The 19,557-nt window shown below is 38.7% G+C and overlaps 1 protein-coding gene across 2 annotated transcripts in view; it reads left to right on the top strand.

Moving 5' to 3' along the window:
* afg2a (AFG2 AAA ATPase homolog A) overlaps positions 1–19,557 on the top strand; it is a 109,332-nt gene that overhangs the window by 85,889 nt on the left and 3,886 nt on the right. Inside the window, exons 15-16 of one of the 2 annotated variants that reach the window (XM_016670907.1) lie at positions 3,377–3,541; positions 4,914–5,279. In XM_016670907.1, coding sequence (XP_016526393.1) covers positions 3,377–3,541; positions 4,914–4,937 — 189 coding nt within the window. In that variant the 3' untranslated portion in view covers positions 4,938–5,279. Of the gene's footprint in view, positions 1–3,376; positions 3,542–4,913; positions 5,280–19,557 lie in introns of those variants that run through there. The other variant, XM_007550965.2, reaches the window with a different exon arrangement.

Raw genomic sequence — 19,557 nt, 5'->3', positions numbered from 1 at the left:
AAGCAGCAACAAAGATAAGGTTGGAATTTTAGCATCTCCGACTTTGTTTTCTATTTATTGATTTTAATTCCTGCTGTGATTGGCAACAGAGGTGCGCTCCTGATGTAACCGTGTCGTCGTGGAGCTAAGAATAAGACACCTGGATGGCGTGGGCGTTCGTTTGTAAACAGTGGGTAGACGGCGCTCTGCAGGTCAGATTGAAGCTGGCCAAGAATGTGCTGCAGGAGCAGCAGCGCTCCGAGCAGAAGATTCCCAGCATTCCTTGGTGGTTAAGGAGAGGCACTGGCCTTCACAGATAGGAAGTCGTCTGTCATTAGGGGGTAATCACTTCTTGAGGAGGATTGCAATTCCTGGAATGATTACTGTTGTTATCGGCAGTGAAACTTGGCGCAGAGAGCAGATGACTGTTTTTCTTTTTTTTTTTTTTTTTTATTCCTCTCGGTGAGTTCGAATGGCCTTTTCCAAACCCAGCAACTTTTTCATGATTTTCTTTTTATTGCCACATATCTTGTGTTCTCACCCAGACTTGGTGGTGAACTTCAGTGTTGACTTAAAGCCAGTTGGTATTTCTTACCTGGGGGCATTTCTAATTACTAATGGCTTGTGTGTAATGGTGCCTATCATGTCAGTGGTGCAATGAGGTGGATGCAATCCGTCATGCAGACTCATGTTAAAACAACGGAGAATTTGTTGAACCTGGAGTTATCTGTGGGGATTTGCTTCATCTCACGCTACTTATCTGTGTTTGTTTGCAGGGTTTTGCTCCTCCAGTCCTTTAAAGTGGGCTCTCTTAACTCCTTCAGCTATTTGTGTCCCTTTTCTTTCCTTCCCCCTTTTCCCTTCTTGCCAGTCAAGCCAAATTTTCAGGTGGAAGAAGCATACTGTTAAGGTGGGGAAAAAAAGCCCATCAACGCTTGCCCGACATGCCAAGTATCCATCTTTCAGGGTCCCCCCATTACCTTCTCCTCTTCTTACCCCACGCCACCACAGCTACCCCCTGATCCTTGAGAGCAGGAAGTGTATGTTGTTAAGTGATGGATTGGCCCCGTGCTCTTGCTGAGAGGGAAGGGGAAAAAAAGGCCTTTCTTTCCCCTGCAGGGCAGTCAGATGAGTTTAGCAGTCTCAAAGCTGAGAGGTTCGGCTCTACTTTCTTGGAGCGCCGGAAAGCTGCAGGCTCGTCTCCTTCGTATTAGAACGGACATAATGCCTCATAAAGCAGCAGGTTTCACATTGAAACCAGAAAATAAGAGACCAAAAGGACGGATTTCTGTCTGTTTGCGTTTGCTTGCCAGAATGCTTGGGGGTTGCGCTCTATGAGAGCTGTTTTGCTGGAGGTCAGCAGGTTTGTGTTGGCATGCAGCCGCCGGTTACTTCCAGAGAGGGCAACTCAGGAAGTGTCCCTGGCACGTCCTCCGCATAATGCAGCACGCTTCACTGCTACCGGCTCAACCTGCTGTGACAAACAGGAACAGGCTGAAGTCCCCCCCTGCACCCAATCACCTCAGCAAACCGAACCGAGTCTGGAATCTTTCGGGTTTTGATAAAGAAAAGTTCCCCCAGTAATAAATAAATCAGTGGAATAATGCAAAGGCATGCAAAACAAGAGAATTTCCACTCATGATCCATGGCTGTGTTGTCAGCCGTGGCCCTGTTGTGGTTACCAGAGCCTAGCTACGGTTTCCGTCACCTCATGTTCCACAGACACACACAGGAAAACCAGGAGATAAAAGGCAGGGAAGCTGTCCGTTGGCACAGCACACTGGAAACAATTTATATGGAAAAAATAAAGCAAACCCTAAAAAAACTGGGTTATTTTTATCAGTTTACTTGCAGTGAATTTTCTAGTTTTTGAGACTGTAGGTAAATTAGTTCAACTTCCATTATATTCTCCTAACTATCCTCACCTCCTGCTGCCATACAGCTCTAAATGCAATGGCCTCGATTAGCAAATTATGAATTGTATATGCAATCTGATAATTACCTATAAGGAATATAACTGTTCATCAGCTCAGAAGGTGGTGAACAGTACTGGGGTCACCATTTGAAATTTAAACAATATCTTTGAGATAAAATAAAAATCCTGTTTTGTTTCCACAAATAAATTATTTGAAAATCCTAAAGTAACTGCAGAATAATTCAATCCGGGTTTAACCTTTCAATATTATGCATATGAGGCAAGATCACAATATTAACAAAAGTAGGGGTGGACTTAAAGTTTTATCACAATATTTTGTGGTACTAGTGTACCACTTTAATTTATTTTTAATTTATTTAATTTAATTTTCTAAATTAAATTTTCTTTAATTTAGAAATTAAAGAAACATCTCTTAAAATGTTACTAAATATGTAAAAGGAGTACAGTTACATTATTATTAAAATCAGGCCATCTTTTTTATGCTTCCACTGACATTTTGTTGATTTATCTTTGATGTTAAAAGGCTTCCTTGCCATCACCCTAAACAAACCTTCTCACAATTTGTTTACCTGCCATGAATGTTTTTCCAAGTACCAAAAAATTGGGAATTTTTTTATTAATGATAAGCTAAAATGGTGAAAACACAAATTTGTCACTCCATGTCAGACTCATGAAAGACTTGTAAAGTAGCAGCAGCAGCAGCAGCGTGATGTATGAAAAGGAGCGCTAAGGCTGCCATTCCAGTTCCTCCAGCCTGCACTGATCCCTTCTGACATGACCTCCCGCCTGGCTTGCGTCTGCGTCTATCTCCTGCTTCGTCTCCGCCGGCCCCGGTTTGGCCCCAGTGTGGCCCCGGTTTGGCCTCTCTGGCCCAGGTCCAGGCCCTCAGATCCACTCACTCTTGGAATTTTTTCATTGTTTTTCATTTATTGCTGAAACTCCTTGAGCATTCAGTTGTGTTCAGTTAAAAACTAAGATTTTTTTATTTTATTTTTTTTCCTGCATTCATCCTGCTTGTCAGAATGCATTCATCAGCACAGGTTGTCACTGTGAGGCTGAGGACAGCGAAAGTAGACGGGCCATATTTGTCTGTCTGGGCTTCAGAGGCGCCTGCCACCTAATGACATCTGACAAGCGAGACAGCGGCGGCTTCGGGTGCTCTGGGACTGTTTTGGGGTCACCGTGATGTGATCTGTAGGAAGTGGGGGCTTTATCAGATAACATCCACATTGTCTCCTTGCTGAAGACCTCAGTTTCACAGTTTTCTTCTCCGCCTCAGTCTTAGCTTCAGTTTCTACCTCTTCACCATAACAAACCACCACTAAGGAGGTCAGAGGTCACATCCTAACAATTTAAGTTGTAAACAAATAGCTGGAGAACTAGGAACAATGTGGAATGTTCTTGTGAACGTAAAAAAAAATCCCCCAAAATTTGACTCAATTTAGTTTTTCTATTTCTCAGGCCTTGATGCGTCCAGGCCGCCTTGACAGGATTGTCTATGTTCCTCTTCCCGACGCTCCGACCAGATGGGAGATATTTTCCCTGCAGTTTCGTAACATGCCCGTAGCAGAGAGCGTTTCCCTCGATGAGCTGGTCACTCGGACCAACAAGTACTCAGGAGCAGAGGTGAGTAAATCTCATGCTTTATAGGAAATAACAATAAGATAAGATTTGTGGCTTTTGGTCATTTATGCAAATCATTATTTTTCTAGGCTGGAATTATTATACAATGATAATTCATTTTTGCTGAATCAATAATCTTTATTAAATTTGCTTAGTTTCCTTGCAAGGACTTTGCTTTTTTTTTTTTTTTTTAAAGAAAGTTCTTGATGCTTTTGTGGGAGTATTTTTAGAGAATTATAAGGTTGTATGAAAATGCAATATTAAATGTTATATAAAATGATTTAGAATTTTGAACAAATGTTGCCCCAAAAAATGTTACAGGTACATGTTCTAGATATTGTAGTGATCTTCCAAAAAAATTGAAACCTCATTTTACTTTCTTTCTGTTTGATCAGTCTGGTACAGAGGTTTTAGCACAGCTCTTTCTCAGCCAAGGTTTTTCACGTTTGGAACTTGCATGTAAATTTTCTATCCAATAATATTCAAAGACTGAACAAAGGGGTTTGATCTCCAAGTCTGGATAACAAAAAAAAAAAAAAAAACACAGGACGAAAGTCAATATTTGTATGTTTTTTTTTGTTTTTTTTTAAATAGAGATACTGGATCTGAGAGGGTTAAACATTATGCACACATGTTGTGTTGAGTTGAGGTCTGAGTTTTGTTTTATTGTCTCGGAACTGGTTTCAGTGTGTGTTTGCCTTCCCGATGACCCAGTGTTTTCAGACAACTTGTACTTACTAACAACTGGCTTTGGAGCCAGTTGTTTAAAAATGGCTCCAAAGAAACTTCCCCAAGTAGTGCTGATCTACACTTTTCCCTCTTAGATATTCTCTGAGTTCTTAAATTTCCCTGAGTTTTGATCTTTCTAATGATTTCAGCGAAGCAAATCCTTTTTTTGATGACAAAGTTAATTTACCCGCTGTAGCCAATCATGATTACCAACCAGACGTTACAGACATCTGTGAACAATAAAAATGTACAAAGCAAAATATTTGACAAAATAAAACAAGAACTTGTTTTAACTACAGTTGAGGAATTGGAATCTTGCAGTGTTAAGATTAGACCACAAATTTCACCAAATGTTAAGAGTTGATGTGTCTTTGAAAGGCATCCATAATTATTTCTCAATTTTGTTGTTTTGTTTTTGTAGCTTAAATATTTATAATCATTTCCAAGTCCAAAATGAGGAACTATTGGCCTTTTTTCAATATCAGCTAATCAGCGCGGCTTGACTTGGCTACTTTGTACCAGAGCCCTTTTTTTAGAACCTATTTTTCTGCAGTCTCAAGTGTGTCAAGTCAGTTCACTGATGCATTAAATGTTAATTGATACTGACTGACATGAAGCAAGAAGTAAACATTACCCTCTGCACCAGCGAAGGAATCTAATCGCGGTCTGAAAGCCGGAGCGAGAGCAATGAGTTCACAGATGGGTGTTTGAAGAACATGCTGCTGGGAGAGGCTTGCCAACGGTGCTGTTAGGCCTTCATTCCCTGGTTGTTGCCAAGGAGATGATTCTTGATGTTACCACTTCATGTAACATAACCGTCTATCAGAGTACGGATATCGGATGTCAGAAACTGCCGGTAGACTATCAAGCAAGGGTCAACAGTTTCTGTGAGTTTATTGAAAATCTGGTAACTGAACACGTGTCGCTGGGTCATGTCATTAACATGGACAATATGACTGGACTGGTCCTCCTCATGTTTGACAACGTCTAAATAACTGCAACTTATATTCAACTTCCATGTGTCTTTTTCCTCCTCATGACACATTTTTTCTTATGCTACTAGTTACAGTTATAGTGCAGTAGCTGGTATTATTTGCAGAGATTTAAAGGAAAACCTAATAGAGCTGTAATTCACCACAGTGGGAAATTATAACTTGTGACAAAATCTGCTCTCATTTTGACTAAGGAAAGAAAGCATGTTTATATGTATGCTATCAAACACTGCCCATGGTCGCCCCAGTGGTCTGGCTGTTGACTTCCTGCTCTAGGTAGTCTGTAAAATTAATGGCATCAACTGTGTTGTGTCTTTTTCCGTGGATTTTGGGTTGTTCCCTTTCTTAAATCCACATTTTCTGTCTGTTTCATAATCCTAGTGTAAAAATTTGTTTCCACAGAGAAACAGCCGCTCCTATATATGGAAGTGCAAATGTAAGAATTCAAAAGGCTCTTATTGTTTCAGTAAAACATGTTTTAAAATGACTCATGATCTTGGCTTCTTATTAATAAAACTGTTTTTTTTTAAGTGTTATACTTTCAAAATATGTTAGAATACCTCATTAATAATAGACTAGAGGAAAAATACGCACATCCAGACCCTTTAGTCTTACAAATTGCAAACCTTTTTGGTTATATATGCACTAAAGTTTTGAATACTTGCACAAGAGTTATAATTTTCACACTGTTTGCCACCTTCAAAACATAAACATGAACTTTTCTCCTCATCACAGAGGAGAAAAGTTTCCTCTGTGAAATAGTGTTTCTGAATAGTGATCAGAAACAGCATTTCTGATCTACCCCACGCAGTTTTTTTTTTCCTGCATTATGTTCCTGCATTATGTTCCTGGCACTGTGTATAAATTCGTCATTGACAAATAAATCTGTAAATGCAAGTTTGCATTATTGAAATTTACATGTATTTCCTAGTCTTTCAGCTTCTTAACCTTCTGCTATTCCAGAAGGCAGATAAGAAGCAGTTCTGGTACTCCAGAGTGTTTTTCCATGATGTCTGCATTGTGTCTGTGCTGTGTCACTGAACGCCCTCGTGATCTCACTGTGGACAAGAAGTAATCATACAAACATTCTTTTGTGTAGAAGATTTGTTTCTCTGTGTTCGTCTGCCACGTGATTCACATTGTGCCGAGCAGAAACACTGCTACTGTCCTCCATGAAAGACTAACTTCAAGATTCTTAGCAGCTGGGAAACAATTTGATGAAGAATGCATCACAGTTTGGATTTAAAAAAATGCACTGCCATTGAGTGAAGTCGTTTTTGTCAAATCATGTTTTTATGACACGACTGTATTTATGCTAAAAACGAGCTATACTTCATTTTCTGTTTGACTTGAAAGACATGACTTTAAAATGTGCAGCATGTTTGCACCTAGACATAAATACCCACTGTATGTTGAGACTCCAAAGGTCACAGCTCTGAAAAATAAGTCATACAGGTCCTGAAACATGCATGCAAAACAACCAGAAGCATAGTCATTTGCTCTGATGCCTTTTCTGTAACAAAAAAAAAAAAAACAGTTTTCATGGCTGTTTCTGTTAGATACGCTTGTGAATGCAGCTTTGCACAGAGGAAAAACTCTGTGATTGCTTGCTGCTTTCATGTGCTTCTCTGACACAAAGCAGGAGCAAGGTTTGTTTGGATCACAGAAACAGAACCTTAAATACCATCATGTTGAATCTACTCTCTAGCTTAACATTTACACTTACCAGCTGCAAAACTCTTAAAATGCTGCTTTTTATTGTTTTTAATTAAGTTTTTACATTCAAGTAGTGAAGGACATGTGCGGCAAAATCTTACGGATTTCTGATTCCACTTGCATCCATGCATATTGAGGCAAAACTGATCTTCCTGGTGCTAGGCTCACACCATCCTTTGGTAAGATCCAACCTACTTTTTTGGGGCTGTGATCCCATCCCTCCATGCTCTACAGGCCCCCACACCAGTATCAATTCTGGCATTGTTCCCAGATCTTGGCCATAATTCAAAGCTGGAGAATTAAGGCTGAAATTGTTATTATTCGTTCAGAAAAGAGACAATAGAAAAGTTAGAGTATGCTGGGATGTAGGGAAGATTGATTGGAATTGATACCAGACATTCTATAATATAAAATATAAATTATGAGTTCAGAAAATGTAATATTTTGAAGCATAATGTGTTGATTCTCTCAACAAGCCAGTAAAATTTGTGATGGTTTCCAGTGTGCATTGAAATGCTCCAATTTTCTGGTTCAACTTCCAGTAAAAGTGCATCCATTCGATCGTTGCATACCATTTAGAGATATCCTTGTTTATTTACTTGCTCATTTGTTGTATTTGTCCCTCAGGGCTGAGTTCTTGTAAACACAGCTTTATCTCCAGCACTGTGTTGTTCGGTTATCTGTATCCTGTTTTCTCCCAAACTTCCCCTCAGCGATCAGCGAGTTTAAAGTTTCATCTAATCTAATATGATCTTTAGCGCTGGCATGTAAAATATAATACCCACCCAGGTGAGACGCAGCTTTCCATTCTACCTATGACTTCTTATCGGCTCGACTGTGGCATGCCTTTGAATTTTTGTGGAGCTTGGAAAACTCAGTGGCAAGTGACAGCACAACTCCATTCCACAGATGAGACACTACACCAGAAACCCTGATGTCAAACGCAACATATGATAGCGGGGCTTTGGTTTCTTTCTGCATACCTCCTCCAGGTGTACGCCTGCTTTAGGCTGAATTCTGGGTGGGGGTTGCTCTGTCAGAAATAGGGGGAAGAGTTTGTACTTTCAGGATATAGGGAGGCCCTATGCGTAACCTCAATCTGCCACCAATATGTAGTGATATATTATAGTGTGAAAATGAGAAGACAGAAGGGCCTAAGCTTTTCAGCGTCCCGACCAGACTTGATTTAAGAAGAATTAAACCTTTTTTTTATCTTGCTTAAGGGAGCACTTTGCGCTAGATAAGAGAAAGGTGAGATATAACCCTATGAAATATTGAATATGTGGGGTTATGAGTGTAGTCAGTAAGGTACGCAAAGTTAAATTGCCAAAGTTTCTGTATATCTAAAATGATACAAGACTGGATCACAAGAAAATTTGGAGGTAAAATGTGAAGTTCTACAAAGAATTGCCAGATGTGTCTAAAATATGAATATTATCTTTCAGAGAAGAGTTGAAATTCAAGCTCATCACTCCATACCAGTCAAAAAAAATCCTTAATGTTAGTTTTACCCTAGAAGAATAATGACATTTCATGTGAGGATTGATGCTTTTGACTTGCCAAAAAAACCTTGTTAAACAAAAGCTTCAAATTTACATTTCCCCAAAGACCACATTTCTTTTGAACTTAAGATTATCTAAATACGTAGTTCCATTTTATATCTTCAGTTATTTTGGTAACATGTTAGCCTGTAATGTTAAAGTTATGTAACTTTACAATACCAGGAATAGCCAAATTTCTCTGTGGGACTGAGCTGGGAGCTATTATGTTTGACTTTGTCTGCTAACTCGGCTGGCAGCTGGTTCAGCCACAGCAGCAGTCGACCGTGTTCTCAGCTCAAACTGGATGAGCTAGTTGGCTTGTCATCTTCACATTTTTTTCTCCTCTCTTTTTTGAGTTGATTTTTTAAAGATTGCAGCATTAACTTGCCTTGTGAAGGCTTTGATTTTTGGAATAATTAAGACTTGGTTTTCTTCTGGTTTGTATGATTCAGCTGGCCCAGGAAAAGACCTGGACTTGTTCTGATGTTGCTTCTCTACCAATATCATTCTGGGGAATTTCAAGCCATTTGGAGACCAGAGGGATATCTAGACACAGTTCTGGGTCTGTTCCAGTCCCGTTTGTTGGAGCCCAAGCTGTTCGCCAGTATGAAGGGATAGTCCTTCCATTAGGTTCTAGGTGTATCTAGGGGTTTCCTCAGATTGGGACATGCTTGGAAAACCTCCAAAATAAGGTCCCTTTACTCCAAGCTCCTCATCTTGTTTCTAAGGCAGAGCCTTGCCACCTTACAGAGGAATTTCAATATACAGCTCCTTGTATCCGGCATCTCATTCTTTCTCTTGTGATCCGTGTCTCCTGACCATCGTTGAGTAATTCAAGAGCTTTCCCTTTTTTCAGCTCCTTCATCGCCACAACAGACTTGGGCGGACAAGGCCCTAATCCATCTATCCTTCTCCATCTCCATCCAACCGTCACTTGTGAACAGGACACCAAGATATTCAAACTCCCGCTGGAGGCACAGACTGACCGCCAACCTGAGGGGAGCAGTCAACCTTTTTCCGCTTGAGAACTACTGCCTCAGACTTTGAGGAGTTGACTTTTACGTTCAGTGTAATCTGATAAATGTGCCAGGTATCCAGATCTATGTTTAGGTGGTGCATAGATAGGTACATTCAGAACAATTCACTCTTCAGTCTGACTTACCTGAAGCTTCGACTTTTATTACATTCTTGGCATTTCAGACTTGTAAGAGAGAAGAGAGAGGTTGAGTTGTAAGATGGGGGTTGGGATTGTCATTCATCAGGACACATTTGTTGTTTCCTCAGAGCTAGAAATTGCTAAAAGAAAAGAAAAAATTCACCCGTCTTCCTACCTGCCTGGAGTGACATCTGGTTTCTCAACCATCACCTTCCCCCTAACTAACCCCTCCACCCACAACAGATTTTAACTCACATTCAGGCAAGAAAATTGCTCCCGGCTCTCCTTCCTCACCTCTGTCGTCAAGTCCTCCAAACAGAAGCAACATTTGATACTGTAATCACAGTGTTGTTAGAAGAATAAGAAGAAACAGAAAGGCTAAACTTGCTCCTCAAAGAAGGTGTGATGCTGTGCTGCTCTTTTTTTCTTCTTCTTCTCAAGCCCTAACATGAAAAGACCTTAGGGAATTATTGCTCCCTGTTAGATAAATGAAGTTTTGTCTGGCCTCATTTGTTGCTTTGTTGAAAAACCAAGGCTGTATCAGCTTTCAACAATTCTTATTTTTTTCCTTCCTTTATTTTTAATATCGACACCGGCAGCAAGCAGACATCAGCTACGGTTTGGTACTAAACAGACATTTTGATCTGTGAACAAAATGTTTTTTTAGTTTTATTGTTTTCTGACATTCCTCGCGATTCCCTGAACTCCAAAAAAAGGAGACAAGAATCAATCCATCCATCCCTTTATCTATTCATTCACCCATTCTTCCACCCATCCTCCTTTCATGTTTCCATCCATCTGTTCATCCATCAATCATCTATCTTTCCATCAAGCCATCATCCATCCATCAATACATCCATCTTTTATGCAAGTCTTCATCTATTTCTTATCTATCGATCCATCTAACCATCTAGCATCGATCTATCTGTCTGTCTATGTAGAAATGTCTATAATAAACTTTGATATCATAGTAAACTTTTATATCGGGCTGAAAATGTATAGAGAACCCTGAAAATTTGAGTTTGAAGAAATACATTAAATTTTGGCATAAAAATCCATTCAACTGTGTTTTTGCCATATTAACATGAAAAATATTCTCTTCTAATTTGCTGTTTTATTCAGTTAATGTCATATATTTTTTTCAAAAACGAATCTGAGAAGACTGAAATAATATTTACAGTTGAGGATCTCATGGATCCCCCCCGTGCCCCCCCATGGAGCTTGATTGATATGTGACCTCTAAGAAGCAGAGTGCAAAAACACTGCAGTAATGAGCTCTTGGCAGACGTTGACAACTTGTTGACAAAAAGAAGAGGAAGAAAAAACAAGATTCCCATGCGCGGCCACGTTTAGCTCAGAAGTGGAAGTTGCCATTATGGAGGTGGTGATAACCAGCAAGCAGCACCAACCTTGCTGGGCGCTCTCGCACGTGATCTCACGATGTTGCAACATCCGCACCCTGAGCTCCATTCAGCTATGTTAAAAAAATAAATCTTCATGGATGACTTCAACCATGACTCCATGAAGGTCTTTTCTCTCCAGAGCTACTTGGTGTTCTTGGACACGCGTGTTTAACATCCATTAACAACCAGTGGTGCAACGGTTCCTTTAACCCCTTTTTTACCAAAACACTTGAAAGAGCAAGTAAATCCTGCACTTTGACAGGAAGTGCAAGATGCTCAATATTAAATATTGAATAGATTTACCTTTTACTAGGGGTGAGCTCTATGGAATTCAAGTTTTATCAAAGTACTCTATTGTGATAACAGTAAAAGTAAAGGTAAGCACTATTTATTATTTCTGTTATAGGCAACTGTATGGTTTCTGGATGGCACAGAAGTCATAGTGCCACAAACACAAATACTGCTTTTAATAAACATGCCAATTTTAATATGCTCTTTAGGGCACCAGCCACAAAACCTACACACTTCACACAGCAACTGCATATAATTATATTTTCAAATGTATTGATATGTATTGATACTCTTATTGAACAACCAGTGCAGAAAATAGTAAAACTAACTCTTCTGACACTACGAACAGATATGGGGTGTTTTAAAAGTCACTAATCAAAATTGATCACAAAAATGATCAATCAAATCTCTCATTATAATGAGAAGTTTCTTGCGATAAGTAATACAATAAATTCCCACCCCTCCCATCTTCCCACCCCTCCCATCTTCCCAATCTTCCTGTCTGTAAAGAGACATTTTAGTTTCAGAATCAAAGATTTGGATTTGGACAGGGCTCTAAAGACTGAACGCAGATTCGACATCTGGAACTCGTACCTTATAAATTCTTTGTGTGATGTAATCAGGGGTTAAATTACGCTGGTAAGTGTTGATTATTTAAGTAAATTATTATTCATGTCCCCTCTGAGTTACCATAGTGTATATAAATAACTAGTTGTCATCTTAAAGGGTGCGTTTGTAGTAATCACCAGGGACTTTTGCAGAGCGTAGGCTGTTAATGATTCATAATAACCTGTTTATGTTGCAGCATTATGATAATGACCACCTTCAAGTTTAATTTATTTTTAAAAAGTATCTTTTAGGTTTCTGAAAGTCAGTGTGATCAGCTCGCTGAGACATGTATTTAGGATGTATGAATTCTTCTGATTGGCTGCACAACTTTGTGCAGCACAACCCCATGCTGCTGTCAAGCAACAAATATATAATAATACTAGTAATAACAGTGTTTGTAGGCAGCCTGAGGAGAAGAACTGTGTAAAAAGAAGTAGCCAATTTGAGCACAAGGATAAATATATGTAAACTATCATCTACAAAATAAAAGCACTTAGGTTCTTTCTAAGATTTATCATCGGTTCGAGGTAATCCATTTTTAATGGTAAATGGTACATTTGAATTCAATATCCTGCAAAACAGATGTTAAAAGTTGGGTTAATATAGCTATAACAATAATAATTTGATGTGTTAGATGATCACTTTGGTTCAAGTCTGATCTGAGAATATTTCTAAAAAACTGTTGAATTGGTGAAAGCATCTCTGCTTTCAGCAACACAAATGTGTATAATGTTGAACTTTATACTGTGTTGCTGCATATTCAATTTATATTCTTGAACTCGTGTCTTTTAGAGAATTTGAGTCTGAATAGGCGTCCAGACTTTCCAGAAGTCTTTTCCCAACAATTAAAAACCATAAAGTCTTATATAATGACAGACACACAAGCACAAGTAAAACCACTCTCACAGGAAGACAAATGGTTTCCCCGTAACACCTGTTGTGGTTGTGGCTGTTCCTCCTCTGGCTCTGTGTGTTGTCTGTCTGATTTATGGCCTGGTATTTGTTGTTGCAAAGATTTTTATCACCAAGGACACAAGCTCCTAAAAGAAAGAAGGGGGGAAAAAAAACACAAAAAGTGTCATTGTATAAATAATAGTGACGGTACAAAATGTGCAACATTAATGTACAAGAAGAAACACAATCCTTCCCTTCTCGATAGCCACATAATCCTTGCAGGATCGCATAATATAGCCATCAAATGAATATGTCAGCTGTAGTGGAATGTATGAGCAATTCTCCAAAATACACTTTACTGTCTGGACTTATGTGTGTTATTTTCTTGTGGCTGACCACTGACAGAGTCCCATAGTAGCTCAGACAGATGCTGCTGATAAAGAAAACACAATCAGTGTTCAACAAAGGAAGCGAGGAAAAAGCTATTAACACCTTTCTCCTGAATTCCTCAAACCCCTCAGTTCACTTCCACCCCACAGGCCTTTTGGCTCCTGACAGCGTGAATATGTTATTTTAGTTGACAGAGTTAAATAAAGGTTTAAAAAAGAAAACAGTTCCCCTTCTGTTTCAGGCTCTGAGGCTGTTTTGGCCCTTAACAGAGCCATGGATCAGAGGAGGCTTCCATTCGGCCCTAATTTTACATTTCAAAAATATAAAGCCTGTGCTGTGGTTTATGTGTAAGTACATGGTGAAGAACCAATTGGATTTTTTTTCTGGGAAATATGAACCATCAAGCGTGCCCAACACACAGTTTATAATAATGTGGTAGAAAATGGGCAAAAAAGAGAGAAAGAACCTGAGCTAGAGGGCAAGAGTAAAAATATAGTGAAGGAAAAAATATAAAATATGATTAATTTATTATATTAAGATTAAACCTGATCATTAAAGTTTTTGAAAAGAGAAACCAGAATTAGAGTCCAAAGACCATCACGGGCCTCAAATAAATACTTGTTACAGCAGAATATAGATTTAATATGTTTTAAATGTATTCAGTAAGAATGAGAATGCTCTTAAATTTAATTTGACAAGGTTAGATTAAAAAATACAATTTTAATTTAAAATATAAAGGAATTAAGTTTACTCTTTAAAAGGGAAAGGCAAGAGCAGAAGGAAGGCAGATGTTTGTGCTTCCTTTAGGATCCTTGGTATGTGTTCAATCTGCATCAACAGGCATTAGTAGTATACATAGACCACCTTGGCTGTGTGGTAGTTTTAGGTGAATCTATAACAGTAGTCTATAGGGACTTACAAGTAAACTGTGATTTCATTAACAAGTTGAAACACTAGTGGTGTAGAGAATACATATGGAGATATATGACTACCATTATTAAAGCTAAGCACTAATTCATAACTTAAGATACCAAAAATGTCAACTCTAATAATTTAGTTTTTGTTTTAACCTAGTAAAACAAATATGTTGCTCTTTTAAGGCAGCTACTCCCTCACATATACCTCTGGTCTTTTGCTTTTGATGCAAATGAACCATTCCTTTAGTTTATTTAACTTTCTTTATTTCCTTTTCTTTTATTTATCATAGCAATTAAATTTCAGAAGGAATGTGCACTGTTAGTTCATTGCTGTTTTTTCCAGTTGCACTACTAAGGATTTGTCTATTTTCTGTAATGTTAAAGGCAAAACAGGCAGTAAAAATCAATTTAAATGAGCTCTAATGACACAAGGGGGTTTTTCTTACCTGCATTGACTTTTCTAAACAGACACACACACCCAAACCGTTTCAGTGTGGGCGTGTTTGGTAAATATGCCATTTCTGCCTTCCTTAAGCCTGGGGAAAATGTGGTGTTTTATTGTTTGTATGAATAAAGGGCAAGAACAAATTTGCCCCCTCCAAAGCAGAGGCCCAACTGTACCCCCCTCCACCTTCCCACACACACACACACACACGCGCACACACACACACACACACACACACACACACACACACATAGACATAATCATAACACAGTGTGGCCTCAGCGCAGGTGCGATCCCACATGGCTCTTTCCAAAACAAAAATTGCCTGAGGGTTTGGTGGAACAACACCTGAATCCCTTACATAGAAGTTAATGAGCAGTTTTAAGCAGAAAGCTCCCATTTCCAGCATTTTTATAAATGAAAAACAACTTAAATAATAATTATTATTCAATTATTGTGTTGTGCTTTACACATTATTTTTTATTTGGTAATATGAGCTGAATCACACTCCAATCTGTTAGAGGTGTCAGTTGTATAACTCAGAACTATACGACACTGCTGGTTTGCAACAACCTTCAGCTCCTAACCAGCTGGAAGGATTCCGAGAAATAGATAAATTAAAGGTTGAGATACTCGATCTTGCCTGGTGTGGCCCCCAGGCAAAGATGGTTTATTTATGTAGCGTCATAAAGCCATCGTGTAAGAAGTAAGAAACATTAAACTGTAGATTTGAAACAGCTTACATAGACATTAAATAAAACATCGTTATGAAAAAGCTGTAGTTAAATATTATTTTTCTGTTTTGGTTTAAAAGATCCAAAGGTTTTGGCACATCTCAGGTTTTTAGGTAGTTTGTTCCAAAGTTGCTATTTCTGTCTTTTTTTTTCATAGATATTATTGACATACAGACTGTGACTAACTTATGCTAAGAGATAAGTTAGTCACTTATCTAAGTGACTAACTTAGATAAGTGACTAACTTATCTAAGTTAGTCACTTAGATAAGTGACTAACTTATCATAATCTGTGGTAGGGGGGACGCGTAAGCCTCTTTCACAAAACATTTCAATCTAAAACCCTGCAAAATTGACCTCTGACCTCCCATTGGCCATTCATAAATCACAAGAGGATATGGTGTTATCCCACAAAGGTATCGAAACACAAGCAAGAGTCAGTTAACAGGGCATGTCACATTGTCATTATGCATAAAACCTGTCAGTTTCATTAGTTTTAATGATTCTTTTGTACTTTTATATAATGTAGTTATATATAATTATAATAATTATGATGCATTTTTCTTTGTTTTGTACTGTTTGAACTGATATATTTTGTACTGTTTGTACTGTTTGAACTGATAACCTTGTTTTGTGTAAAATCAGTTCATCTACAATTTATCAGATTTTAAAAGTCGAAAAACTAAGTTCTAACTGTGTCCTCGGGATAATAGAGACAATTTTGTCCTTATTTTTAATTGTGAGGATGAGAGAGCAAAACATTGCAATACAAAATAAAACACCTGTCAAGGAGCCAAAACACCTTGAGTTTTCAATGCTTCTGTTTTCATAAGCAGCCATATTTCAACAAAGTTGTTCAGTGACGGTAGCAGACAGCCTTCATCAACGGTTTCTCCTGATGCTTCCAGTTTTCTAGAAACTAGAATAGTAACTATGGAGATGAGAAACAAACTTCTATGTTTTTTTTTATTATATGTGGGGGGAATTTAATTTCATTCCAGACCAGAAATCATTAATCTGGACTGTATATTATGTACATTTAACTGTTATATTTCCACAGTAAACATGAACATGATATAACATGAAGTGACTTCTAGGAATTAAATTCACCACGGGTCAAAATGTTTCATTGAGGCTGAAATGAACACATATACCCCTCCTAATGTTTGCATATGTGTCTTCGGGGTTTGGTGTGTTGCAATATTTGCTTACTTCGTGTTGTCAAACAGGTTCCACTGAAGTCATATATTAATTCTCCAGAAATGTAGACTCCCACATGTTTTTGTGTGTCAGGCATTTGATGTTTTACATTACGGTTTAGCCTTATTTAAATAGAAAAACATCCATCTAGGGATAATTTATTGTTGTAATATCAGATATTTTCCCTCTGCTCATTTTGTCTGGGCTTTAATACGGTGACGAAAGCTCACACGGTCTCTATTTCATCATCACACTTCTCTGCAGAGCCTAAATTCCTCTGCTGGGAGCACAAGCATGCTCACGTTCATCCACGGCTCAGGCACTCGACTCTGCTATTTATGATCATGTGCCATGTTTCCGTTCTCTCCCGCCCGCATGACGCTCCTCCCTCCGTGCTTAACCTCACCTCCTCTCTTTAACCTCCCCTCTCACTCGCCTTGTAATCTTAAATAGGTTTCACATGGAGTTGTGGTCAGGCCTTGTTTCTCTTGGCCGAGGCATGTCACTGTAGACACTTCCTCTCAGCCTTTTTGGAGGATGAAATGTTTTATTTCTGGTCGAGGCTTCAGGCTCTGCGCTCCACCACCCCCAACATTGTTTGATTTAAGTATTATTTAATTTCCTCTCTGAAAATTGAATGCAACACATCCCTGTATTTTTTAATTTTACTTAAACGCTGGATGGCGGTAATATGTTGCTCTTTGGGCATATTTTAGGAGAGTGATTCATGTAAAGCATAAAGTTCCCCACTAAAGCCAAAATAATCCCTGGAATTAATATTTGAACCTCAAGTTTTCTGTTTCTCTTTCACTTCTTCCTGTATCAATATAATTTTGGAAAGTGTTGTTCCAGGGCGATGCCTTGAACATTCACTTGATTAAAGAAATTATATCCGTAATTTCCTGTACTGCAAACACCACAGACTGAGATTATACCAAAAGGTCTGATTATGGGATGTTTCTTCTTCTGTGGTTTTATCGTTTCTAATCTTAAAACTGTGTTTTAGCTGCAAAGTCTGAGGGTTGAATGACTGAAATTTTTGCTAAGCACACATGTGTTTACTCAACACTTCCCAAGAATGCAAGTCTTTGCAAGCAGGCTGACATGTGCATGTAACGTGTGCATGTAGCGTGTGCATGTAGCGTGTGCATGTCGTGTGCGCTGTAGGGGGAGTATGTGTTTGTGTTTGTGCATGCATGCATAGTTGCGTAAAGATTTCCTTCAAAACTTGGATTAATAAACCAAATGCAATTGATTGCATGAGTGTTTGCACACATGCAGTTCTTTATGTGTCAGCCAGGGCGTGTGCACCGTAGGTTATGTGTAAAGGACTTGTGGAGTGATGGAGGAGAGGTTTTTGGTGGGAGGCGGAGCAGAGGGGGAGTTGTCGGAGCTCGCTCCTGTAAATGTAACCGTTTGTGTGCTCAAGAAAGGGGCTGCGGGAGGAGTGGATGTGGCCCGCCGTAGACACAAGGGCGGATTGATAGTAAACACACACTCCAGGTCTAGTGGATCTGCAGCCAGCAGCCTGGCTAACAAGCCCTTCATTAAGGCCGTCTGATACACTCACTGAGCGCCTTTGTTGAAGTAGGAAGCGAAAAGTACGGCAGACAGATTTGACCTGAGAACGTTGGTATGTGCTGCCAGCAGTCACAAGCTTTTCCCCCTCTCATTACACCTTGAGAAGGATTTATTTTTGTCATGCTGAACAGGTTGCCCTCTAACTGGTGCAGCTTCTTTCCTCCTCCGGGTAAAATATTGCAGGCAAAAATACATATTTGCAGTCTTCATGCAAACAATTCTAGGGTTTTACCTTGCAGAATGCAGTAAAAATGACTAAATCTTAGAAGCACTGAAACACTATGCACACTTTTGCTTCTTCAAAGTATTTAGTTGGGAAAGAAGAACCCAGGTGCTTCTGATCAAATGCACTTGGCTTATGAATGTGAAGAGCTGTATAAAAGGAGTTTCTGTGCTCCAGAGTCGCATCCTTCCACAGAGAGAAAGGCTGTTGATAGATGTTGACAAATTTAAGATAGCTGTTAAACTTTCCATCAGATTCACCTTAAAGCTGCAAAATGATTCTGGAACAGTAAACTTTGATCCAAATCACGCATTTATCTGTTAAGCACGGTAGGGAAGGAGTTCGCTGCAAAAACACAAAAATATATTAGAAGCTTGTTCAAGGTAAAGAGTTTCTCAAAATGTATTTTAAAATGTATTACTGTAGTTCCATTGTGAGATTATTTCATTTATATTAAGATATTTTACCCTTTTTATAAGTGAAATAATCTCCTAGTGGAACAAGCATTATTTCATCAACATAAAATAATCATTGACCTAAAATAAGCTCCTATATCTTGCTAAAAAGTTACTTGTTTGTTAATTGCATCTTATTTCAAGTAAACTTAGATGTTTGATTTGTTGTGTTGTGTGTGATGATTTAAACTTGTTATGCAACCACAGTTTCCAAAACAACCAGAACTCTTGTTATTGTTACTCATTGAGAAATAGAAGAATCAAAGGGTTTCAGTGGTCCAGTCAAAGCCCAATCCTCAACCTGATTGAAATGCTCTGGTCGATTCTCAACCTGCATAGAAACAAATTTCTTCAGACCTTATGACCTCGTTTGAGATCGAGTCAATCATACAGTTGAATCATAGGGTATACATAGTTACTTAAACTCAGCTTTTCCTTTTTATTATTGTTTAATAAGTAATGTGGGATCTTCTGTGTGCTTGAGGATAAATTTTGGTGTTTTTATAACCTGGCATTAGAGGATAGAAGCAGATGGTGCACAGTCTTTTCATTCAAACTCTTTTTTATTTCCTGCTTAATGTTTTGCCACTATTTTCTCTTGTTTTATACGTTCTGGTTGAGAGTTGTCTTATCTTGCAACAACAGGACCTCCCATGCAGACCTCAACATGCTGCCATGTATCACTTTGTGCATGCAGTGTCTTCTGTTCAGCTCGGTATTGCTGTGTGTAGTGAAGCAGCGTGA

This window comes from Poecilia formosa, unplaced genomic scaffold, assembly GCF_000485575.1.
Source record: "Poecilia formosa unplaced genomic scaffold, Poecilia_formosa-5.1.2 Scaffold39, whole genome shotgun sequence".
NCBI lineage: Eukaryota > Metazoa > Chordata > Actinopteri > Cyprinodontiformes > Poeciliidae > Poecilia > Poecilia formosa.
This window is presented reverse-complemented; position numbering and strand designations above follow the sequence as displayed.